The sequence below is a fragment of the Motacilla alba genome, chromosome 17, assembly GCF_015832195.1.
Source record: "Motacilla alba alba isolate MOTALB_02 chromosome 17, Motacilla_alba_V1.0_pri, whole genome shotgun sequence".
Lineage (NCBI taxonomy): Eukaryota > Metazoa > Chordata > Aves > Passeriformes > Motacillidae > Motacilla > Motacilla alba.
The window spans coordinates 5631254-5656246 of record NC_052032.1 but is presented as its reverse complement, the minus strand read 5'-3'; the positions used below and the strand labels follow the sequence as shown (position 1 = coordinate 5656246).

General features: G+C 42.8%; 1 protein-coding gene across 15 annotated transcripts in view; it reads right to left on the bottom strand.

The window, feature by feature from the left end:
- The window catches only part of SPTAN1 (spectrin alpha, non-erythrocytic 1), a 46394-nt gene that overhangs the window by 768 nt on the left and 20633 nt on the right, over positions 1-24993 (bottom strand). For 5 of the 15 annotated variants that reach the window (XM_038155928.1, XM_038155926.1, XM_038155924.1 and 2 more), the window contains 38 exons: positions 24417-24509; positions 23952-24086; positions 23397-23545; positions 22011-22070; positions 19659-19857; positions 19002-19106; positions 18479-18502; positions 18091-18126; positions 17042-17089; positions 16621-16712; positions 16320-16464; positions 16028-16209; positions 15755-15854; positions 15435-15632; positions 15186-15332; positions 14557-14660; positions 14268-14430; positions 13770-13784; positions 11938-12069; positions 11459-11596; positions 11010-11114; positions 10594-10802; positions 9842-9962; positions 9574-9695; positions 8967-9099; positions 8488-8586; positions 8057-8216; positions 7773-7849; positions 7412-7621; positions 6882-7178; positions 6316-6428; positions 5485-5502; positions 3654-3716; positions 2349-2403; positions 1654-1850; positions 1206-1259; positions 650-796; positions 229-376 (listed from right to left, as the gene is read on the bottom strand). In XM_038155928.1, the coding sequence (XP_038011856.1) occupies positions 229-376; positions 650-796; positions 1206-1259; positions 1654-1850; positions 2349-2403; positions 3654-3716; positions 5485-5502; positions 6316-6428; positions 6882-7178; positions 7412-7621; positions 7773-7849; positions 8057-8216; positions 8488-8586; positions 8967-9099; positions 9574-9695; positions 9842-9962; positions 10594-10802; positions 11010-11114; positions 11459-11596; positions 11938-12069; positions 13770-13784; positions 14268-14430; positions 14557-14660; positions 15186-15332; positions 15435-15632; positions 15755-15854; positions 16028-16209; positions 16320-16464; positions 16621-16712; positions 17042-17089; positions 18091-18126; positions 18479-18502; positions 19002-19106; positions 19659-19857; positions 22011-22070; positions 23397-23545; positions 23952-24086; positions 24417-24509 (4593 nt within the window). The remainder of the gene's footprint in view (positions 1-228; positions 377-649; positions 797-1205; positions 1260-1653; positions 1851-2348; positions 2404-3653; positions 3717-5484; positions 5503-6315; positions 6429-6881; positions 7179-7411; positions 7622-7772; positions 7850-8056; positions 8217-8487; positions 8587-8966; positions 9100-9573; positions 9696-9841; positions 9963-10593; positions 10803-11009; positions 11115-11458; positions 11597-11937; positions 12070-13769; positions 13785-14267; positions 14431-14556; positions 14661-15185; positions 15333-15434; positions 15633-15754; positions 15855-16027; positions 16210-16319; positions 16465-16620; positions 16713-17041; positions 17090-18090; positions 18127-18478; positions 18503-19001; positions 19107-19658; positions 19858-22010; positions 22071-23396; positions 23546-23951; positions 24087-24416; positions 24510-24993) is intronic. The other 10 variants (XM_038155930.1, XM_038155934.1, XM_038155929.1 and 7 more) reach the window with 7 other exon arrangements.

Genomic DNA, 24993 nt, shown 5'->3' with positions numbered 1-24993 from the left:
AACCTGAGCAGTTCTTTGGTACCTAAAGCTTTTCCTCTTCCTCTATAGAGCCAAGAAAGCAAATGAGTAGCACTGTCACACAATTTCTGTGTTTGCTGCAGGGGATCCCCTGGCAGGGTCAGAACTGACTCAGCCCCAGGGACATGAGCCTCCAAGCCATTAGTGCTGGCTTTATCTATGAACAAAAGTCTTGTGTGCTCTTCCCTGGGGTCAACAACCAGCCCTTACCTGGTAGAGCTCCTCCTTGGTCACGTAGGGCTTGCCCTCGGAGCTGAGGGCGCGGAAAGCGCTCTCGATCTCCTCGCTGGATTTCACGTTCTCCGTTTCCCGGCTGATCATGAAGGCCATGTACTCCTGCAGCGAGACGTGTCCATCCCTGCCACAGAAACACAGAGTGAGCACCCGGAGCACAGCACTGCCAGGCCTTCCAGAGGGGCTGGAACTGTTCTGGAAGGAGTGAAAGTCTTAACGCAGGAGACTCAACACCAGATCATTCTCTCAAAGTGAATTTCTCTTTACAAACGTCAGTCTTGCCTTCTCTAAGGCTTTCACATGAGTGACTGGGAATACAGCCTCAGCTCTCAGCCTGTGAAGGACCTCCCAGCCAACACCTCCACGTTTGCAGTACAGAAGGGTCCAACTCACATACCTGTTGGGATCTACAGTGTCAAGAATAGACTCAAACTCAGGGTCTGGCTCTCCTTCCTCAACCATGGGCAGATCGTAGCCGAGAGAGCGCAAGCAAGACTTAAACTCCTGGTGGTTAAGTCGTCCAGATTTGTCCTTGTCAAAGTGCCTGAAAACAAAAAACCAGAGCCCACATGTGTCAGTTATTGAGTCCTGAGAGCTGTAAAGTGAGCTGAAAACTAGATCAAGGTTATAACCAGCCCCTATTCTGTACAAATGAGTGCGTATCAATAAATAGTTCTATCTAGCATACATGAAAAATATGCACAAATCTTAACATTGCTTACAAATCACCCCTTCCCCACCAAAAAAAGCCCCAGCTGTATTCTCAGCTGGAATGCTCTGGCACTGCCAGCAGCAGGGGCTGGAGGCTGTTGCCCTCTGGCAGAGAACAGAGCAGCTCAGCACTAAGTGGGCAGACAACAAAGAAGCCACAAATGGATCCTGCAAACGGGAGCCATCCACGTCCCAGCAATATCTCCCGAGCCTTCCTCTGGCCTCTGTTCCTTGCAACTCACTTGAACATCATGCTGAACTCCTTCAGGGCCTCCTCGGTGACTCCAGTGGTGTTTCTGAAAAGGAAGCAGCAAAGCTGAGTAGTAGTTCCTGAGCTGTGGTACTCTGATTCCAGCAGCTGCACCACACGATGAGGACAAAGGAGCAAACAACCCTTCCACGTGGGAACACTTGCACACACTTATTCCACAGAATAAACTGTTCCACTAAGATCCCACCCTTGCTCATGGCCAAGAGGAGCTATTCTAAAATTGCTCACTGCATCCCTCTGAAGGGAACTGGGAGGTGGTGGGGATGTACAGGCTCTCTGCATCCCTTGTTCTGAGCCCAGGAGACTCTTCAGCACAGACCATGCAAGGCTGGCTGCAGGCATGGGCAGCTGTGGCTCCTGTCTTGTCTTTCCCCCTCCCCCAGTCAGACACTTCCAACCACACGTGGGCCAGGCAGTACCGGGCTTGGATCTGCTGCTCCAGGTTGTGTTGCATCCTCATCCCCAGCTGGTCCAGCTGGTCCCACTGCTGTGCCAGCCCCACAGTGCTGTGTTCTGTGTATTTGTTGTCCAAGATAAGTGCCTCTTCCATGGCTGCTCCGAGGTCCTCAATTTTCTTTAGCTGGCTCCTCATAGCTCGGATCTCTTGGTGCTTGCGCTGTGAGAAGGAAGCAAGGAGGAGAGAAATCATGGAGCACCAAAAAACCCCTAAAAGCTTCAAAAAGTTAGAACAGAGGCTGGCAGGGGAGGAAAGGTCATACTCTTCTTTATGTCCATATACTGGGATTTGTAAAATAAGATTCAGAGCAATGTTCATCTTCATGCTAACTATTGGAAACTAGAGCTTGCAAACCAGTTCTAGGGACTAAAAAACTTTTTATTAGGAAATGTGCTAAAAATACTGTATCCTCTCTGCCCTACCCCACCTCCTTTAGGAAAAAGGAAAAAAAAAAGGAAAAGTACATCAGTGTTGTTTAATGGCCTGTGATGAAGTAGACACCAGATATGTCAACAGACAACCCCAGAGGTCTCTTCATTGTTCCAAATGTTTGAAATCAATTAAGATTTTCCCACACAATTCCATGCATTTCCCTTCCTGCTCTGTGTGGGAAGCCAGCTGGAAATGCTGTTTCAGCCATAGGTGCACATCACTTACTTTAGTAGCTTCCAGCTGTGACTCCAGCGTTCCTGATTCTTCCACCATACATGACCTAAACACAGAACAACAGTGAGAGAAGGCACTTATCTCATAAAAAATGGCATGTGGGGCTTGAAATTAACAGTCCTTCCTTGAAATGAAAAATCCTTTCAGATATTTAAGCACTGGTTTTGTGTTTTGTTTATTCTGACTCATCCTATTTCAGACTGACACCGTACATTTTGTCTGATTCTTATTTCTGTATGTAGTTAATTTCTAGCCCCATTTGAAAGGCAACGTGATCAGCAGCCACACTTCATGCCAGACTCAAAGCACCCGCTTTACTGGACCTCATGGAATTAGAATTTAGTGCAGTCCCACCCCCCTGCCCCGTGCCCAGCACACACCACACACACCAACTGCAGGTGAGTCACTGGGGATGGGCTGTATTTGCAGTCAGGTACAGGAGCTCTACGAAGGTGTGTTACAAAGGGGAAAATGAGGGTAAAGAAAGATGGTGAGAACTACTGGTTTGGTTGAAAAGTAATCTTAATGTGGCACAATCCTTGCAGAGAGCTACAGACCTCTGCTGCTCAGCAGTGCCTGGTGGAAAGGTGCCTTTCCCACCCCACCTCTCCATGCTGCACCCAGAGCAGCTGAGGTTCAGCCACTCTGCCCAGTGATTTCCACCCTGAGCTTTACATGCAGGTCCCCACAGTGGCCAGGGGCTCCAAGATCTCCTTCATACAGACTAGCTATGGACAGTCTCTGGATGCTGCTTTTCCCCCACCCCAAGATCCCAAGCAATCTCTGAGCAGCCGTGTTTGGGAATCTCTGTCCTTCCAACACGTACGGTGAGAGCTCGCACTGGATGACCCACACATGGACAGTGAGTCTGGGTGCTGTGCAGATGGGGTGTCCTCTGACTCTGGGGTATTAAAGTTCCTAAAACCTGAATCTCTGGTATTTCAGTCACTAAAACCAGGTTTTCATCCCCACTGGACTCTGTCTTCCCACATGTTTTTGAGCTTCTTGAGAACGGGGATTTCAAGTGCTGAATCACTCTGTAGCAATGAAAATGTACCAAACATCTGGGTGTTTCTCACCACAGGGTTAAGGCTCAGGCTCAACGCCCGCCTAGAGATGAAGCGCACGCCCAGAGCCTTGAGCAGGAAGCTGGGAACCAACCGTGGAAAGAACCAACAGGGAAACAAACCTCCAAGCATCTCTAAGCCGTGAAAGTTAGTTGGAAGGAAAGCGAGCCTTGGAATTAACGAGTGCGTTTGAAAACCAAAGTGAGGTAAGAAAATAAGAGGAAAAAACCTTCCAGATAGATCATCCCCAACTTCATACTGATAGACACGAATGACACGACGATATGCTATGCTAGTCAAAGGAAAGAAACCAAGTAAATTCCAAAAAGGAAGAAAGAAAGAACAGAGGAAAGAACACACCAAAACACGGCCACTGCAGTGGAGCCACACTCCAAGCCAGCACTGCCTTGCAGCAAACACAAGCAAGTACTTAATGAGAGAAAATTATTTAAATGCTGGTTGCACATACACAAAAATAAACAGTTATTGTCTTCATGTAAGTCACAAAAAAGTGAGTCTCAGTAAGAGACAAACTGAAGTTTTGCAGTTAGCTCATCTACAGATTGTTTAAAAGCCTTTTTTTTCCTAAACTCCAAATTGTTCTTCCTCCCTTCCCCAAAGAACATCCCTCCCAGGCAGTGCTGGGCATGCACAAGCTGCAAAGCAAGGAGTGTGCATGGCAGCTCTTCTGACACTTCCCTGAAGCTCTGCCTTCCCTCTCGCCAAGCCAGGCTAAGCACAGCCAGTGCCTCTTGGAACTAAATCCACGTTTTTAATCTATTCACAGAGAATTAGGGACAAATTCTGCCTGGCATATCAGCAGCCCTCTGGTAATTTGTTCAACAAAAGAGCCTGGCATGAGGATCTCTAACTCTGACCCTGTGTCTTTCAGTGAATGGCTCCTTTCTGTTCACTCGTTCTTGGATACCAGAACTAATCTACATCACTACTTGACAAAGGAGCAGGGAATTCAGCATCCATTCCAGGAAAATCTGCTCCATTCCATCAAACTGTACAACAAAACCAGGGCAAACTATTTTTATCTGGTAGAACACAAGAGACTGTGATCATTACAGAGCAACTAAGCAGCAGAATTATCTGTGAAGATTCCATCCTTCTATTAGGAAAAGCTTTCTCTTTAGGAGCAGGGCCCTGGCCTGCTTCAGCCCTGTGCACAGGCTCACACACAGCCTCTGCCCTGGCCCACAGACTGCTGGCATTTGACATCACATCTGATCACAAAGCTTCCACTGTGCTGAGACTCGTCCTGCTGAAGGAATTTAACTGGGCAGACACATTAACAGAGGCTTTGGTAGTCTGAAAGAACATCTGAAGATCTGATTATTTCCTTTGCACTTCCAGACAAATGGCCAGCACGCATCCTCATCAGGAACCATTGCTGTGGACACAGAGTGGCCTTAAAACTGCTGGCAAATTCCAACAGCTTCTTCAATTTATGTTGGAAGGTTGGTTTTCTCCTGTCAAGGCTAAAATCTGTGTGGGCCATGGTTCTGCAGCAGATTAAAAATTTGATATTTCACATTTGCAAACGACAGGGTTTTAAGACATGTAATATCAGCAAAATGTTGCAAGAATCTTTCCTTCTCCTTATCAAAACTTTGTGGAGATTTCATTGTTCTCAGAACAGTTATGGTCAAGTGTTTTATTTCACTAGGCAAGTCTCTTAAGCTGACAAACTAGAAATGTCAGAATAGCCTGCCTTTGGAAAGGAGCTACATTCTCACATATCTTCTCAACTTAAGGGCCCTTTCCTGTGCAAGCCCTCAGAGAAAGCAAGAGCAGAAGTCAGGAATTCCATGGCGTGCCAGTGGCTGCCTGTTGTAATTCTGCTTTTGACTAGGAGATTGTTCTGTTTCTACTGGTTTATAGCTAACTACTCCCAAATCTTGTTTCCTGTGTCTGTGCACCTCAGCAGAAGGTTGCTCTTTTTAAATAAGAGGGGTTTGAGCACAGCTTTCACAAGCGATGTAACAACAGGAGAAAACACACAGAGCAGAACACGTCAGCAAAATTTGAAAGATACAAAATTCAATACTAACCCATCTAGCAGGTAAGTCCTGTAGAATGTGAGGATCCAAACATCAGGCAGCAGGACAGAGACAAGACAGTAAGAGAGGGATAGAGATTTGGGTGGGAAGCAAACATCAAAAAGTTAAAAATCATATTTATATTTCATTATTTCATGAAGACACATACAGAACTATTTGTAAACACACAGACAGAGAATCACAGGGTTACACAGAATAGAACTCACCTTATCTGACCCCCAACCAGAATCTGTCAGAGCTGCTGACAGCACTGACTGAGTGCAGGCACCTGCAATGCTCAACCTTGAGACTTTTTATTTCTAACACAGTTGTTTTATCTTTACTCCCTCTCCTTAGAGAAAGTTAAGAGACAGTAGCCCAGGGAAATGATTACAAAGTTTTAAGCTCTTTTCACATCTTCTTTCTCTATTTGAACTCAAGTAAGATTCTCAATACACTGCTCAATACAGAAGGGGAATTAACAGAAATGCCAGTGGCACTTCAAGTCTGCTTGGAGCTATTTGTGCTCCACCTCCCCTGCTGTGCTACAGCCTAGTTCAGGAATAACTGGAGAAAAATAAAGTTCTTGCATAACTGGAATTACTGCAGGAAAACTAATTCAGAAATAGGAACATTTGTAAAGTCTGGTGTTCCAGGGCTTTCCTTTCCCCTTGTAGCGAATGGGTCTCCCTCAAATCCCAACTGCAGGGAATGGACATGTCCTGATGTGCTGTTTCTCAGTAGGAGACATTTACAACTTTGACAGTCCAAAGAGATGGAGGATGCACACAAATTCTACCTAAGGGATTCTCTAAGGGCAGGTCTTGGAAAGACAAACTATACCTGGTCTCCTGAATCCACTGATGGAAGGCGTTGGCATGCTGAGCAAATTCCTGACGCAGTTTGTCATTTTCTTCCTGCCTTCGCTGTTCCTTCTGCAGCTCCAGTTCACGTTCCTGAGAAATGAACAACAGTAATTTCAGAGAAATAAAGGGACTGGGCTCATACTGTAATAGAAAGCAAAAACTAAAAGCAGTTCTGAGCCTCAAAACAACATTGAATGCTCGGTGTCCTGGCTACCTAGAGAAAAGCATCTCAGGTGGTAATTCAGAACTGAAGTCCTGAGAACTGCAATTGAACCAGCAGTTGCTTCACTGATAGCAGAGAAGTTAAATTTCTATTACAGTTAGGAAGTGAGACACGGACTTTGCCTTTGGAAGAGCCACAGATGGAAAACCACGAGAACAACTGACAATAGCACATGTTTATAGTTAATTTGCTCATGAATTTTGAGATATTTTGACTGTATTATGGTGACAAACTCTTGTATCCATTATCTCAGAGAACAACTTCCAGGGACGACTGAAAGGTCGTAAAATATGAAGAAACTCTTTCCCTCACTGACTTGCCTTGATAATTTTCTGCAGATTCCTCCAGGTTTCTTCAAGAGCCTCCATAGTGAACCAAGTGTAGGGGTTGGAGGCCACACGGAAGCTCTTGATCTGGCGATCAAGCTCTGCCAGCTGGTTGAAATCAGCTTGGGCAGAGCTTAGGGAGGAACGGAAAGCATCGTGGGCTTCTCTCAGGGCTTTGATTTCCTCCAGTGAGTTGCAGCGCACAGGATCTGTCAGGTCCTCCTCAGCATTCTCAAACCAACTGTTGAAGGCAGAGGCCTTCTTTGCAAAGGTCAGGAAGAGATCCTCAACCTTGAAAAGAGAGAAAATCCAGTTGTTCAGTAATGGAAATATTCTGTATGAGCTCATCTGGAATTAACAGGAAAGAGTTTGCCTTGCAAGCATCTCAGAAATTCTTAGGTTAATTCTCCAGGATCTCCACAATGGTTAGTTGCAAAAGCATGAACAAGCTACAGAAGTTGCAAGTGTATATGTTTCACCAAGTGCACAATTAGATTTTTGTAGCCCCATGGTTGGCCACTCACCTTTCTGAAGTGCTCCTGAGCCTCCAAGAGTTTCTTTTTCCTGGTAGCAGAATTAGCCAGGAGCTGATTCCAGCGTTTCATCAAGGACGCGTGCCGGGCCTCGATGGCCTTGGACTGGATGTGCTTGGCTGCCAGCAGCTGGTCTTTCAGAGCAGTGATGTTTGCAATTCCCTCCTGCTGGAAAGCCTGAAGTCCAGCATCAAACGTTTCCTGAAGCATTAAAAGAACAAAAGGTATTTGAGATTGTATTTTTCTTTAGCCTTTCCAATACCCGGCATGTATTTCAAACATGGATTCTTGTGTGTTCACAAGACTCCAGCTGGTCCCTCCCTCACGGGGTGGCGGCGGCATCAGCACTGACCTGTTTGGTGAGCAAGGTTTGCACTGAAGAGAGGTCCCGTCCATAATCATCTGTCTTCAGACTGTTTTCTTTCTCTCCTGGAAATGAAACAAATTTTGCAAAAATGTCATTTCTCCATCTCTGTTCCAGGTCAGGTTACTACAAAGGCATAAAGCAGGGACAGCACTGCTGATTACTCTGGGCTGAAGTCTGCTTGTTACAACAGCACATGAGGAGTTGTACGTGACCTTTGGAAATGAAGGAGTTTAAGGTTTGTTTGTGACCAAATATTGTACAGAACATACCTATCCATGACTCCACCACATCTGCTTTCCAGTTGAACTGGAGGAAGGCTGAGTTCTCATCCAATTTGGCTTTCCTCTGAGCTGCTGCTTTCTCCAGATCTGACACCTTGCCTCTGAGCCCCTTCATCTTGGCAGTGATGTTTGCCTCGTGGTGATTGTTCTATGTGACAGGGAGGGAAAAAAAAATATAGCCATCCTATATGATGTTAAAGTCATCTGAGGCTTTCAGGACGTTGGTGACAGAGCAAGGACTTCAGCTGAAAGATACTGTCTCAGAAACAGCTTTGAAAGCTAAACACCCACAGCTTATTCAGCCACAAAAAATGAGGAAGAGCTCTTTTCAAAGACATGACAGAGAAGAGAAAGTCTACTGTAACATGAAGATGCCCTGGGGAGCCTTTGAAGGTTTCTCTTTACTAGTTCATGCTCACCTTTTTAATGAGATCCTCTCCATTAGCACAGACATCATTCACTCTGTCCTTGTGGACAGTAAAATCAGTCTCAAATGCCTCGTGCTTCTTCAGCAAGCCCTGTAAATACAAGACACAATAATAATTTCTCCCATTTATTAAAAAGTAATTCATTTTATAAATCAGTTAGCATAAACAACTTCTGTCAAAAATTAATCTTAGCTGGTTAGCACAACTTACTCGTTTTCTGTGGACAAAAAGAAACTGAGACTGACTTCCAATCAGAGGTCAAGAGATGCAAAGCTTCATCAAACTAAATGTCATTTCTACAGGAAATAACATTATTGGGATGCTTTTATAAAGTGAATTTACATGTTTTACAATGTAGGACTTCAAAAGGAACAAACAACCTCTAAATTGTAAAGACAGTTAAAGAAAAGGTTTGTTATGCTCTAACCAACAGTAATGCAACAATAAAGTGCTGACAACTTCCTCCACACCTGAATAGCAGCAAGCGTGTCCCCATAATCCTCGCTGGCTACCAGTGTCATTTTCTCATTGATCCAGGCTTCTTCTTCCTCAACATTTGCTACAAACTGCTGATACTCCAGAGACTCCTCCAGACGCTGGCCCCTGTGTGGGGAAGGTAGAACTAGTCAGTGTTGCTTTATGGCATTGAGATGTAAGATATAAAAACAATGTGCAGAGCCTGAACCTTATCATTCACACTTCACTCCTCCAGCAGCAGCCATGGCTGGAGCTCTAGGAATTCCTTGGACTACAGAGCCTGCAGCTGCCAAAGGACTGAAGCAAACTCTCTCCCAACAGTTTCTAGTCAGGAAAATCTCCTGGTAGTGAATTAAAGCCAGCTGATTGTAAGCCTGTGGTTTTCCAACTGGTTTAAGAAAAGACTAAACACAACATACACCTCAAAAAGGGGCTCATGTTTCTACTGAGGAACATTGTCAGTAGTCTTGTAGAGTCTGTGATCAGTGATAGATGCTGTTACATCATATTCCTAATAACCCATACCTGAAATTCTGTTAATCTGATCATTATGAGTCCACATAATTTTGAATTAATACTGAATTTTATAGAAATTCATACCTAGCAGCTGCCAGCTGTTTTAACTCTTTCCAGTGATCCACAAACTGAGCCAGTCTCTGCTGTATCTCCTCCTTTCCAATTGTGTTGTCATCTGAAAGCTTCTTACCTGTGTCCAGAACACCCTAAAGAGAAACAGTAATTGGAACATCACCTGCCTTCCTCATGTGCATTGTTTGGGGTCCAGCAAAACTACTGCTGGCTTTCATCTCTTCCACAGCCAAGAAAGGTGCTGCTTATAGAGAAATCTGTCATGGGGAGAGGCTTTTACCTGGATAGCAGGTTCATGGGCAGCTAATTCTGCTTCTAAGCGCTTGTGTTTCTTCCTCAGGTTCTGCACACCAGTCAGGTCTCTGCCATAGTCCTCGGAGCTAACCAACAGTTTTTTCTCTCTAAATTCAACAGAGGAAAGACAAAATGTGAAAATTACTTCTAAAGGTTCAACCTGACAAAGAAAACAAAAAACCCCTCAGACACACAACTGCTCTGCCTTGCACAAAGATCTTGGATGCAAATTCCTGTGTGAGAAAAGAAGGTGACAGAGGGCCCATCATTTATCTTCGAAGGACAGAATTCCTCTGTACTGTTTTCTTTTTAAAACTAAAGATGTCTTGTAAAGTTGTCCAAATTTTGTTTGTTGTAAAAGCATGACAAAAGAGGTGCTCTAATGTGAATGATTTCTATCAGCCTCATGTCTTTCCCTCCTCCTGAGGTACTAACACCAATGTGGAAAGACCATTTGATTAGTGACAACAACTGGCTAGAATCAAGAAAGCACTTGAAACTGAAAAATGTTTGAATTTTTGGCAAGAACTTTTCCAAAAAGACTAGAATGAAATGTCTGAGTCTAAACAGTGTATTTCTGCTCCCTGGGATTTCACCAAAGAAAACTGCAGATAAGAAACCACACCCAAAGCAGTTTCTCAGGACTCCTACAGACACACAGTTGTTGGAAGGCAGCTCTAAAGCCCCACTAAAGGATGTGAGTGACATTGGTAAGCCCAGAACTTCCCAAACACCCACTTGATCCAGGACTCCTCGTCGTCCATGTCCCGGAAGAACTGGTGCAGGCGGTGGCTCTCGTTGAGCTTGGCGCGGCGGGCGCTGGCCATGCCCTTGATGCGCTGGAAGCGCCCGTTGATGGTCTCGCGTTTGTCCTTCACTTGGGACGTGTCGAAGGCGCTGCTGGTCATCAGGCTGTCAGCCTGGCTGTTCAGGTCCTTCAGGCGGTCCTGGACACGGAGGGGAGAGAGAGCAGGGATTGCTCAGAGCTTGTTGCTGTGCTCATTGTGTCAGAATGAAAAACAGAATCTGACCCGCGGTCACAGGTTTGGTTAAAAACCACATTTCAACAAGTCTGTGACTGCAGCGGGAGCTGTGCCTATAGAATTTGCTTATGGCTATGATTTATCTTCCAAAACTAAAAGGGAAAGCGATACCTCATGAGCAGATATATCAGCTTCCAGTAACTGGTGTTTTTTCAGAAGGTTGTTAACAGATGCCAAGTCCTTCCCATAGTCTTCAGATGCCAACAAAGCCTCCACCTGGGGATGGAGAAGGAAACATGGAATGAAGAACAAATTGTGTTTCACAAACTCCTTGAAACTATAATGCTTTAAAACCATGCAAATTACTTCTCAATTTTCTATTAAACCTTTACCTTGTCACCTGTTTAATACCTAAAAGGTTCCATGAAAATTTGCTTCTTCTCACCTTATTGTTCACAACTAATAACACATACACAAGAATTTTACTAGTATTAAGTTTTTTTTAAAAATAAACCTAGACTTGCTCAAATGTAAACAGTGCTCCACAAAATCCAACATCAGCAAAGGTAAGAAAAACTATAAAAAGGTGTTTTGCAAGTAATTAAGTCCCATCTTATTACCTCTGAAAGCCAAAAGTCAAAGTCCTTGATGCCTGTATTGAAATTCTGTTGCTTATTAGCTTCTTTCAGTTTCTGACTCTTCTCTGCTGATTTCTGTACCAGGAATTGCCACTGGTCAGCCAGGGCAGCCAGGCGTGCCTGTCACAAAGTGGGAAAGATAAGTAAATGTCACAAATGAAACAGGAAAAAAAGTTCTGATCAATGCAAAACCAGAACATGGTGGAAGTCTGGATGTTGATTCCAGATATGCAAGTCAGAGTCACTATTTCAGGCTGCCCAGCTATAATTTACACTTTAATCAGAGGATCAGAAAACTTATCCTCTTTGAGACCGAAGCAGAATAATTCACCTGATCCCCACAGTGCAGTTGAAATAAAAAAGCTTCTATAAAGCAAGATTGGTTCTAGAGGCACACCGTCCTGCCTCAGTTACCAAAACCCTGCTGAAAGCAAAGCCAAGCAAGACCGGAAGGTGCCCACCTTGACGGCGTCCTCGCTGCCGGCGCACGCGCCCCTCTCGATGAGGGAGTTGCCCATGTCGATGACGCCGCGGATGCGGTCGGCGTTGGCGTGGAGCTCGGCTTCAAAGGCCTGGTGCTTCTGGTGCTTGCTCTGCAAGGACAAACCCAACAGCATCAGGCTCTGCACAAAGGGCTCCTCCATTGTTCTCATGGGCTGGGTGGCCATCGGCTTTGTGCACAGGCTGAGCTGAGGTTCTCTGGGGTAGGGGATTTAGTGCTCGCTCCAGTGGTTACCCTCCTTACCCGAGTAACCACCAAGTTTTGACCTGGCAAAGCTGTGGGTGAGCTGATCCAGAACTCTGGCAGCACGTTCTGCATGTCACAGGTGCTAATGCAAAATTCCCTGCACTGAGCTGAACTGTTACTGCAGTAAAGATTCCTAGTTTTCAATGCAGCCCTTTGAAAAGCAACAATTACATACACCCTGAGTAGATCATCCTTTCTACTCCTACAGTAATTACACAAATTCCTACTTCCCTTCCTAATCTATAGGTAATTAACAGATATCACTGCTGCAGCTTATCTGCTTTCTGCACAGTTTTGGTATTAGACATACACAGCACCATTGTATATATATATACATATAGATAGATAAATACTGAATTAACAGTCAAAAACTTCTATAAAAACGTAACTGAATTATTTGGTAAGAATTTTTCACTGCCAAGTTGAGAGCACCATGAGAACAACAGGAGCCTTGGTGTGGGAAGGAGAGTGCAGCTCTCATGTATCCATGATCCATCCACCCACCAGGAATATGACAACAGCACAAAAGTGACAAGACAGAATTTGCAAGTATAAACTGGAAATGCTAGTGACATTGGACATGGGTAGAGAGTGTCCTAGAGAATGGGATGAAAGGAAATGTTAGATCAAAAATAAAAAAGGAAAAATACTATAGCGCTGGTATGAGAAATTCTGCATGAACTGCTTCATTTTGGGAACTGTAAACCCCAAATCCTGAGGTTATAAAAGCATATCCTTCAAAGCTAGATCTACCAACTTGGAAAATTCAATTTAAAAGCTGCCAATTGCATATCTCCCTATAATTACCATGACAACAAATTACAGACAAGCCTTTCTAGTTTAATATAATTTTTTTCCAACTAAAAAAATAGTAATTTAATGTACCACACTCTGAAGTGACAAATTATTCCTTCATTTCTTACTCGTTAGCTTCCCCTTTCTTTGTTCTATCTTCTCCCTCCACATATCCTCATTTTACTCCACTTCTTGGATTCTTACAAAGTGCAAAGTGCTGTCATCTTTCCATCTGGTACATCTCTTTTTCTGGAGTGTTCTGTTTTATTCCCTTCTATGCTATTGCAGGAACTAAGCCAATCAAGATCTAACATTTACTGAATCCTCCATCTTCAGCATTTGATTCTACAAGCACAAGGCTCATGGATTTGACATTATGCCCTATTTTAAATCATCACAAGTGATGATCAAACAGCAAAATTTCTGAAAAAGGGGGACAGAACCCCATTTTCCTACGGGCTAACTCCTGAAAAAGCCTGAACTACATCATTAACGCAGCATAAATTAAACAGATCATGCAGAACACCTGCAAAACAAATACATAAATAAATGATGCTGAATAGGAATGAACAAAAAAGCCACACCCATAGGATGAGGACCAACAGCTGTACCTGGATGGAGGTCAAGAACTAACAGAAAACAAAGAGATTGCATGAACTGATGGATGGAGCAGCAACCAGAGCTTGGGCTTACACAGAAGCTTATACAGAGAAAATAAATTCACATACCAGGCTAGTCCAAACTACTTACCAGCAGTTTGGAAAGCTATAAAACAGATTGAGAGAAGTAGTTCAGTGCATTCATACTACTTCATAAACCAGAATTAAAACATAAGAGGTAACTTTATTCCTTAATATTGAAAAATAAATGAGATTTCACATTTTATAATGTAAAAGAGTTGAGACCCAAGAATTCCATTTCCTTATTGTCTAGATGCTGGAGAGAGACAGAACAGCCACTTGGGTTTCTTTAGAAAACTTTCTGCTGCAGTTACCGCATATCTTATTAATTATATGCATGAATAATTAATTATAGGCATGAATAATTACTAACCAAGTCTTATTTTGGGTCTCCTTTCATGCATAATGTAACTTCCATTTTCTCCTTGTTGAAAGGAGAACATGTCCACCACGATGCACTATTCTGTCATTTCTGAACAAGGATTCCTGAGCATGGATTTTCAAACCAGAAGAGGCCTTGCAAAGTTAACAATGATATTCTGATTTTTAAGCCAAGAACCACATTCACCTGGATATTTGTGGGATCCTTATAGGACTCATCACTTGCAGTCTGGAGCTTTTCACTGATCCAGGCTTCTATTTCATCCACATCACGACTGAACTGCTGGAGGGTCTGAGACTCTCCCAGCTTCGATCTCTTCTCAATCATTTGGGCTTTCAGACGAAGCCACCTGTAGTGATTTGGCACATAGAATGAACAAAACACTAGAGCCACATGAGGCATCACCTTCAACAGCTACAGAACATCCCTAAAGAGGATTCCAGGCATCTGCCTTCTCCTCCCAGGCAGCACTGACCTGTCCAGGACCTCGTTGCGTCTGCTGGCGATGACCCCCTTGGCATAGTGATCTGCAGCAATCAGCTGGTCAGCAAAGGACTGCAGGACAGCAATCTTCTCTTCCTATTCAAACCAGAAACCAGGAATTAGAACTGTGGTTCCCTGAAGTCATATCATGAGCAGTGTCTTGAACAGAACAAGCCTTTTTATCTTCTTTAAATTTACATTACTGGGACCCTATGAAGGAAGTCTCTCTTCTACAGGACTGCAGAGTTCAACTTAGAACACTTTTCACCTGTGGCATTTAGCTTTTGGGCTAAAACCTTCAGCAGTATGATCTCTGAATAAATCGAGGCAATTTTCTGCTACAAGAAACTGGAAATATACCCTTTTCTGCCACAAATAAAGGGGAAAAGTAATTTCAAATCAGTAGATTTACACAAATACTTGCCACTATTTCTACACTGTTTGTAGGCAATGGAAAAATCCTGATCTCCACGAGCTGCTTCTAAACTTCTGCAGCAAATTCCACATGGCTGAATATTTGGAACTGAACTTTAGAAGCCATACATAGCAGAATTCCTTTTGCTAATGATTCACATGAGAAAAAGTAAACTATTTTCCCCTTACTTCAGCTACACTCCTCACCTGGACATTGATTGCTTTATCAAAATCTTCATGTTTCTTGATGAGTGCCTCCACACTGTCCAAGGAGTCTCCTTTATCCTCTGTATTTAAGAAAGCCTCCCGGGCAGCCATCCAGTTTTCAGCTTGTTCACAGTCCCGATGAAACAGCTGGGGAGAAAAAAATCCAAAGCATGAGCAAGACAGCTCAAGAGCACTGTTATCACCATGAAACTGTAAACTTTTTAATGAAAAGAGGAAGCAGCAGAGTACCTGTAGTTCCAGGCACTGGTCCAGCATCATTCTGCGCTGGACCCAGGCCTTCTCCAGGTCTGTCCGTTCTTGGTCCAGAATATCCAGTTTCTCCTTGATCTCTGGGCTGGCATAGTGTCCACGGGCAAGAAGTTGTTGTCCAAACTGTTCAAATGCCTGGAAAGTGCCAGCTCTTGCATCTATTTCTGTGCGGTGTTCCTGCAAGGGGCAGAGATGTGCTGCTCAATAACCAGAGCTAGAACTGATCTATTTTTGGAACTCTAATTGGAAAGCGTCAGAAAAAAGGAACATTTGTTGATGTACACTCATCTTTGACATACCTGGTGCCTTTCCAATAAAGCTTCAGCTCCAGTCACATCCTTGGCGAGCTCATCTGAGGAGACCAGGCCCCGGATCCCATTGATCCAAGACATGAGGTCCCTGTGAACACACAGTTATAGGGAGTTTTTCCCTCCCTCCACTGAAATAAGTCACAACAGGGAGAACAATCCTTTTCTGAACCCTTCACAGAAAAATTCCTGTGGAACAATAAGGCTTCACTAATAATACTTCACTAATAATAAACAAATTGAGAGGGGAAATTGCATGACTACCTGAAGTCACTGAGGAAACGCTGCAGGTCATGAGAATCTCCAAGCTTCTCCTTGCGCTGGTCAGCACGTTTTCCCAGACTATTCCAAGCCTGATTCAACTCAGTGCATTTTTCTTGGAGATCTTCAGCAGATTCTGGATGTGACTGGATTAGACGCTGGGCAGTTTCACCAAGAGAATTCACCTAGAATTAGAGAAAGGGAAATGAACACAGTGAAGACAGAGAACTGCTATAGTTCAATCATTTCTGGCAGATAGAAAGAAAGCTTTTGGTTTTCTTCCTCAGGATCTCACCTTGTCTCCCAGAGCTGCCAAGTCTCTCTCAAAGCCCTCATGCTTGCGCTGCAGAGCCTGAACACTGGCCAGGTCATGCCCATAGTTGTCTGTATTTAATGCTTGATTCTTCTCCTCTATCCATTCTTTGGTTTCATCAGCATCTCTGATTTGAAGGAAGGAAAGGCAAAAAGAGAATTAAAAGACCATCCTCCACTGAACAAGCTGGGGCTTGAATGTGATTTGTTTGGAACAGGTCCTGCTGTATTTTAGAATTCTAGATAGACAAAGTGTTTGATTCAGGACCAAACAAACCCCTCACCTGTGGAATCTCTGGACCTCGTGGGCACTGCCCAACAACTGGCTCCTCTCCTCTGCCAGCTGCTGCAGGGATCTCCAGCGCTCATTCAGCTCCTGGATGAGGGAAGCAAAAAGTCAAGACTGGCCTTTCACTACAGGTAAAGGTTACTAAATTCTGCTTCATTCCAGAAGAATGCACAAATTCAGATAGCTTAGGTAAATAGAAAAATATAAAGGACTTCTCCTGAGCTGTAAAACCAAATGATTTTATGTATGTAAGATAGGGATGTAACTTGAGAAGCAAATGCTGTATATACTAATGCTTCTTTCAATAAATTGATTCAAAAGAGATTATAAAGCTTAGTAAAAGACAATGACTATGGAAAATGAGGGTAAAAATGTTCACAACCTCTAAATCAGGTAAGAGAAAGTTGTGGAATTACCTTGATTGAGTTGAAGGTTGCCACAGTGTGTACCATCAAACGTGCAGACTGTGTGAAGAGGCAGAAATAAAAAATACAGCATTGAAGTCAACTCTAACCAAAAGCACAACCAGACTGAAAAAAAAGTCCTTAAAAAAACAAACAGAAACCACTAAGAAAGACAATGCAAGTAAATTACAAAAGCAATTATGAATAATTGGTTGTAATTCCTAAAGTCTTCTAGAGCAGAGTAAGAATAGTCAGAATTCACAAGTAAGCACTGTCACGTTAGTGTACACTGAAGCAAACAAATCTTAATGAGGACAAAGAGGAGGAAATTTGAAGGCAACATTCAAGACATTAATGGAACACCCCCAAAATCTCAGTTTGCTAAGTTACTATAAGATTCTTAGAATTCAATGTACATGTTTGTAATTTGCAAAAAAATACTTAAAAGTCACCAGTTCCTGGCAACATGGCTGCATTTTCTGTCAAAATATTGCATACTAAACTGGTTTCCCCACATTCACACAGCTTAAAAGATGTACAAGCAGCTTTAAGTCTAACAGAGTGGATGCAAGACATAAAACACGGGAAGGACATGCTAGGGAAAACACAGTATTGGATAATTTAAAAAATATTTAAGATATTTTTGTGCTTTAGCAGGTGACAGGTCTTCCATTGTAAGCCTCTAATGAATGGAGAAAGGCTCTTTAACTATTGCAGTAAATAAGCTGGAGATGACTAATGGGATCCAGCATATTCCTCACTAAAGAAGTATTGACATCAATGGTTTTGACTTAGAGGAATAAAAACATTTTTGTTGCAGCATGCAGAAAGCAAAGAACTCATGCGGAGTGAACAAGGGATTATTCAACATCTACTGCCCAGCAACTGGAATAATCCTCATACTACAAGCTCAAAACTAAACAGAGTTCTGTAGCAGAGAGGTAAAAACCAGGCTGTTGAGAATTTCTATGGCACAGGAGAAGCAAATGGTCTAAAAAAGATAATGTGCTGTTATTTTTGTTTTATTTTCTTTTCGTATGCTACTAAGCAATGACACCTACCTTCCAGGGAGAGGCTGTCTTAGAATCAGTTTCATCCTGTTTGAAAATGTGAAGAAACAGCTTTAAATACGAAGGAGAATCTAAAACTATCAGAATACAGTAAAAACATGTTGAAAATATATCTGTGTTCAATCCTTAAAGGAGTAAGGACATTTTTTTCATGCAAGTGTCCTATCAGGTTGGGTTATGCTGCTTGCTTAGATCTGTGATGTGGAGCAAGACACTCAGGAAATAAAGGGATCACAGATAAGATAATCTTTGAATGTCCATTCAAAGTCATTAGTGAGTTCCATCATGGAAATGAACTGCAATTATGGCTGAACTTCTCCTTGTACATCCCAAACCTGTAACAATTGCCACTCCCTCCACCTCAGAAATCAACACTTACCCTGGGCATCATCCCATAGACTTCCTGCAAAGGAGACAGGACAAACAGTTTGTTATTTTCTAACAGAAATAATGGTTTTTTCCAACACACTTCACACTTAGTTGGCACAGGATAAAATCACTTATAGCACAAGTATGTAAAAAGCTGGCAAAAAAACCCAAACCAAAACAGAAAACTCACAAACTCCCTCCATTCTGAATTGCACTCTACTTTATTTTATTTTTTCCCTAGCATTCCTCACCCATTTTCCTGCAAATAAGTAAATGCTAAATTTCAAATTTATATGAAGCAAATCTAATGCATGGATTCTCCATGACTTTTAATATTAAAGACTTTCCATTCCTAAAAAAAGAAAGGAAAAAGCTCTAGATGCTGCTGCAATTTGCTCTAGCATTACTACAGAATTCCAGAAGTCTTCTTGAAAACAGCCTGAATCTTGCAATGCCAGGCAAAGACAACAGACAAAAGAAAGGAGGAAAATCTTCTGGTTTTTAGATTAGATTAAGGCAGAGAAAAAGATCACCTGTTGCTGTACTGCTTGTACTTCATCTGCCATCAGCCCTTCTGATTCCAGGTCCTTGGCAACCTTGTTTATATCCTTCAGGCGTGACTCGTTGGCTTTGAGATCCTACACAGGACAGGGAAATATCCCAGCATTAAAATTCACCCAAGCAGAACACGTGGAACGAGGTGGCTCCCCAGGAGAGCCCAGTGTGTGAACGGCAGGAGTTGAGCACAGTGACCCTGAGTTCCCAGACAGCCCGTGCCAGGGAATCCCAGCTGCCAGGTTTGTTTATCCCCCCATATCTCAGGGAAATAATGCTACAGATGGAAACCAAATGCATCTTCCCTTTCAATAGGAATAGCTTAGCTGGAAGCTATGCTTTACACAAAGTGAAATTCCTCCAAAGTTTGGCAGACTCTACCGCAAAGTGTTGAAAGAGAGTTTCAGCTCTCTAGGAGCTGGGAAGCATGGAGCAACCTGGGGAATGTAATCAAACTGAAGACACTTTAATATGGGATTCTCTATCATCACAAAATTAAATTTAAAAATGCATATATGCCTTCTATGGACCTTTTATGCCCAATCAGCTATGAAAATTTGTCATGGATACATGATCAGAAAGCCTGAAGGGAAAGGCCAAAATTAACATACACATTATGCAGCATCACAGCATACCTTCTGAAAATCATCAAATTTCTTCTGCAGAACCTCCACCTGCTCCAGATCAGCACCCACTTCCTCACTGGTGAGTGCTGCTTCCTTCTCATTGATCCACTGCTGGAGCTCGTTGGCTTCACGGAAAAGCATGAACTTCTTGCAGCTTTTTTCCAACATGCCTTTACGTTTTTCTCCCAGTTCCAGGAGAGAGTGATACCTGGGACAAGCAGGAAAGGAAAGCAGGGAACAATCAGATGGATCAGATGGAATTTCCCAAGTACTGGGGTCCCCAAAAATGGGGAATCCCTGAACTTATGCCCTGTTCTGCTATAGGATGAGCTACTCCTGTACAGTTGGGAATGAAGACTGTCCATGTCTCTCCTCCACACGGATTGCACACCAAAATGGGAACTTCCACATGCAACACCTCACTGGACAAATGCAAACCCAAATCACAGCCCAGACTGGGGTAGGCTCTTAAACCACAGTATCCCTGCAGGGCAGGAATGACTCCAGAGGCTCTTGCTTGCCAGGAGATATTTTCCTAGAGTACATCAAGTTTGCCATCAGGTTATGAAAATCCATCAGCCTCCCACCTTTAGGACATAAACATCTTCACTAGCCATTTTCCAGTGTAAAATCTGCTGAACATTTAAGCAAGGTGTGAATCTTTGATAACACACCTATATTCAACTGGGAAATCCATGAAACTCCTTTAATGTACGCTTTTTATATCTGTGGAATTCTCAGCATCAGTGATATTACTGCTCCTTTACTTTAGAACAGACACAAACTGAAACCTCAAACATGTTCAAATTGGTCTGCACAGGCAAATAAACCTCTTAAGACCAGCCAGTTATTTAAAACCACCTTGTAATCAGCTAGACACAGATGATCCTACAAGACTTTTTCCAAGCTATTGCTGAAAAAAGCCAAGAGCAGTTTTGCAGCCACTGATGCTGAATTACAAATCTCTCTAGCATTGCATAATGCCTGTTTTTTAAAAACCTGCACTCAGAAAAAAACACACTTAATATTCATTCTTACTTTATTTTAACTATTCCAGAAGATGAGACATTTTAGCTGCATCTGGAAGGGGTTTTTTATGTCCTGAATCAGTTTGGACATTGGTCTACCACAGTGACCAACAGCAGCAATAGATTTGCATTATTGAGTGCATTCCTTCTGATGTTATTAAATCAAATAACACCAGACACTGCTGAGGTACCTGCAGGGGTCTCAAATGGGGATGTTTTCATTTCCCACCCCAAAGCACAAGGCCACAGACTGAGCAGTTACAACCTCCCAGCTTGAGGAGTTCAATCCTGCAGCATTTTCCTAACCAACAGCTCAGAGACGACAAAGTCTCTTCAAAACAATCCTCAGTATCCTGGGCTGTAATATCTATATGACCAAAGTGATAAATAGCTCTCCTTCCATGGAAGCAGGGACTTTGTGGCTTCCTGTTTACTGTTGTTTAGGAGTGGGCAGAAAGGAACTAAGAATCTTTCATATTAGGTTTAAATAGAAACTTTCTACACTTGAAAACACTGGTTTGAAGCCTGCCCTAACTGCAGCTGTTTGCCTCAGCAAACAACATTACGTATCAAATACTTGTAAAGCTCATAGAGGATCTGGGGCAAAACTCTTTCAGAAGCAAACCTAACCTCAGAGCTGCTTTGCAACACTCGAGAGATTTACATAAAAGTGTCACTTTCAATTTTCAAGAAATACATTTGCAGTGAAAAGCCAGGCACAGCCAATGAACACTGCTGCTTTGGATTTCCCAGCAACTTCCACCAGTATAATGCAAACTTGGTATCTTTTCCAGGAGACATGAACAGGTTTCAAAATTTAGTTAATGTTAAAATGAAGGAATAATCACCCTATATAAATGATGTTTTTGAGAACCCAGCATGAATGTTAGTTACCTTATATGATAAACCATGACAGCTCCACCCTTCCCAAACTCTTAAGACATTCAGATGTGATGCAATACTTGGTAGATGTATTTTATATACATATTTATATAAACAAGCTAATATTTCTATCTGCACCTCAGAAAATGCAGGAGATGCTTTTAAAGGAAAACAGTCCAGATAGCCCTAAAGCCTCTTTGGTAAGCAAAACCAGTGTGATGGAATAAACATGAACCAATTCAGCAGCACAGAGGTGCCCAGCGAGATAAGCAGCTGCTTGTGAGGAACAGAGGAAACACAGACCACCACCTTCATCTAAACTAATCCTCCTTGCAGAAATGGCCTCCTTCACAGCTCTTTGGAGCAGCGTTCCCAAAGAAAGAAACAAAGGGAGGATGAGCAGTGACAGTGTGGAGACAGCATGGTTTAGGAAAGGGCTAATCCTACTCACAGTTCTTCGACCTGTTTCATACGCAGAGATACACTGCCGACCTCCTTAGTAATGAGAGTCCTGCACAGACAGGGAGCACAGCAAATGCATGCGAAAAATTAGTCAGATTAACAAAAATAATGAAAGCAGCAGCTCCATCCGTGGCTGGTCTGTGGTAGGAGATGGTAAGAGTTCACATTTAAATGGAGAAAATCAGGTGTTGTTCAGAAGCAAAGCAAATCAGATCAGGAGTACAATTCATGTAAGGAAACCTCAGCAGTACAGTTGAGCTCTCTCTATAAGGTCTCCTCATTTCCTCATTATTGTGCCATGGATTGGAAACTAAAAGGTGGTCCCCTCTCCTTGGCTCTAAAATAAGACACCCTGTTCTAGTTACTAAAAGCCACATGCAAACACATGGAGGGCATGGTATTATTAAAATCCTGACCAATGTGCCACGATTCTCCAGCATTTTTTCTTTGTGCTGGTAAAAAGGTTTTTTGTTATGGGTTGGTAGGGGTTTTTTGTGTGATTTTATTTTAATTTTTTACTTGTAGAGCTAAGGCTAGTAATTATTGCACGGCACTGTAATAACTGATGACTCAACACAACTGAGTGGGAGGAAATTCTCACACAGAACAACGGCGTAGCTGCGCAAACAGATGGGAGTACACGGAAAACTTCAGCTTCAGCTTTCAAGTGGCTTGATAAGCTGGGCTAGCACTCACAGCTATCACCAACAGCCCTTGCTTGAATTAATCTCCAGCCACCATGTGCCTTAAGAAGGTCATTACCAAGCAGCCTTGCAGTTTTCTGTTTGCAGTGATATGCTGCTCTTTTAAAAAGATGATAAAAATTGAAAAAAAAAAGAAGGGGGGGGACGGACACACATTTTAGCTCCTATAATGGCAACAAATATTGGCACCACATTTCAGAAAAAAAAAGTGATGAGCTAGCAGCAAAGCAGCCCCAGCTCATATCAGAGGCAGCCCTGTATAGGGAGAGCACTGTACTTAATGGAATCAAATTTAAGAAAGCTTTTCAAAACAGATCACACGTTAAGGAGTGACAACTACATATACAAGAGTTGCTTAGGACATATATAACTCACAAACAAGTTAAGTAGTTAGGTACAACAACAAAAAGAACACATAAAATACTCAAGTCAGACAGTAAGTTGAGCTCTAGTGTCGTGAGTTTAAGGGTAAAAATGGCAAAAGCAACAAGAAAATCTAGAGAAGGAATAAAGCAACTGAAGCTGGTGCCTCTGGCAAAGGAGCCCCTTGTTTTGCTCCAATTAATTACTCCCTGGTGTAAGAAGCATTAACCTAAGCTGGTGGCAATCTGTGAAGCAAAGGCCAAGCCAGCTAATGCTGGCAGTGTCATATCTCATCAGTCAGATCTTACTGGTTGTCGATTTGCTCCTGCCGCAGAGCGATGCTGCCCTGCTCCTCCAGGAGGTTCTCTCGGGATGCAGACTGGGCAGGATCCAGTTTCTTCACATAGGCAGCTGGTACAAATCCCTGCCGGTCATTGACTTCCACCTTCCACCAGTCCTGGAAACAAAAAAACCACAAAGCAACCACTGTGAGGACATCATCAAACAAAGAATGCTGGGCAACTGAATGCTGCAAATCAGAGACTTCTATTAACACAAGGAAACCAGTGATGCTCTCAACAGTTTGCTCTTGTTATGGAGATCATTTCAAACAAGCAGTTTTTGAAGACTGAGATCTTACTCCCATGTCCCCCCTTGTATTTGGCCAAAAGTTCCTCCACATCAGGGAGTTTAAGTTCTCACAGACATGTGCCCTGTCTTGGAAAAGTTGGCAGCTGCAGAGGAGTGATGGAAATGAAGTGAAGAGGTTCAGCTGAAGTGCTAAAGGGGGACATGGGCTAAATGTGCCAAAACCAAACAAAACACACAGCACTGAGGGAGCAAAGCAGGAGGCCAGAACCCACCTTGTTGGTGCTGTTGAGTAAGGTGAGGATATCTCCCTTCTTCATTGTCACCTCCCGGGGACTCTTCTCCTGGTAATCATAGAGTGCCAGAACGAGCTCTTTTCCAGTTTCATCATCTGTGGGAGCAACTTGTTGCTAAAAAAAAGGAGCACAAGAAAAAATGAGCTGTTCCAGGTTTATTGTAATCAATGCTGTTGTCCTAAAAGAGACTTCAGCCTTAGTTAAAGCTACTGTAGAGTCAGTTTAGGTGCTGTCTGGGCTCAAACCCTGAAAACCATCACATTAAACTGTTTTACTTCAAAACAATACAGCTGTCTTATGATTATAAAAACAGACTGCTAATTTTTTTGAGAAAATCAAGCACAGTCTGCAATAACCTCTCAAAAGCAACAACTGTTATTGAGCTTTGTTTTTACCTTTTGCTGACCGGTGAATTTTAGGTACATGATTGGCATCTTTCCTTACCCTGCATGACTGGGCCTGTTCCCTCAATGCCTGGATGCTGCTGCCATAAGCAGAGAGATCAGACATCAAAGCTTCGTGTTTCTTCAGAAGAGCCTGAAAGTGGATGATAATAACAACATGCACACCTTGCCATTTTACAAATATGCCTCTGCTTAAAATATATACTTTGACTCCATACAAAGGGAATGTGGGTTTTTCAGAGCTGCCAGCCTTGTGACTCTCATGGGAATAATCACTTCTATTTATTCACAGGCTAGATAGTGGGCCTAAAGCTTCTGGTGCTTTGCCTCTACCTTATCTCAGCAACATTCTTTTGTTCTGACCAGAAAGAACTATTTCCAGAGTGATACGGGTAAGTTTAAAGTGTGCCTTTAAACTGCACTTCATGTTGATAAAATGTCAATCAGCACTGCCTGGGATGTGGTGTTTGACTGCAGAATGATATCAATAAAACAAATCCAGACAAAAAAAATTACTTCCAGACTAATGAACTGCTGAAAACCAGACTCATACTGAAATGTTCATCCCATGAGGAATTTGCTGATATTATTTTCATTATACTTAAAAAAACAAAACC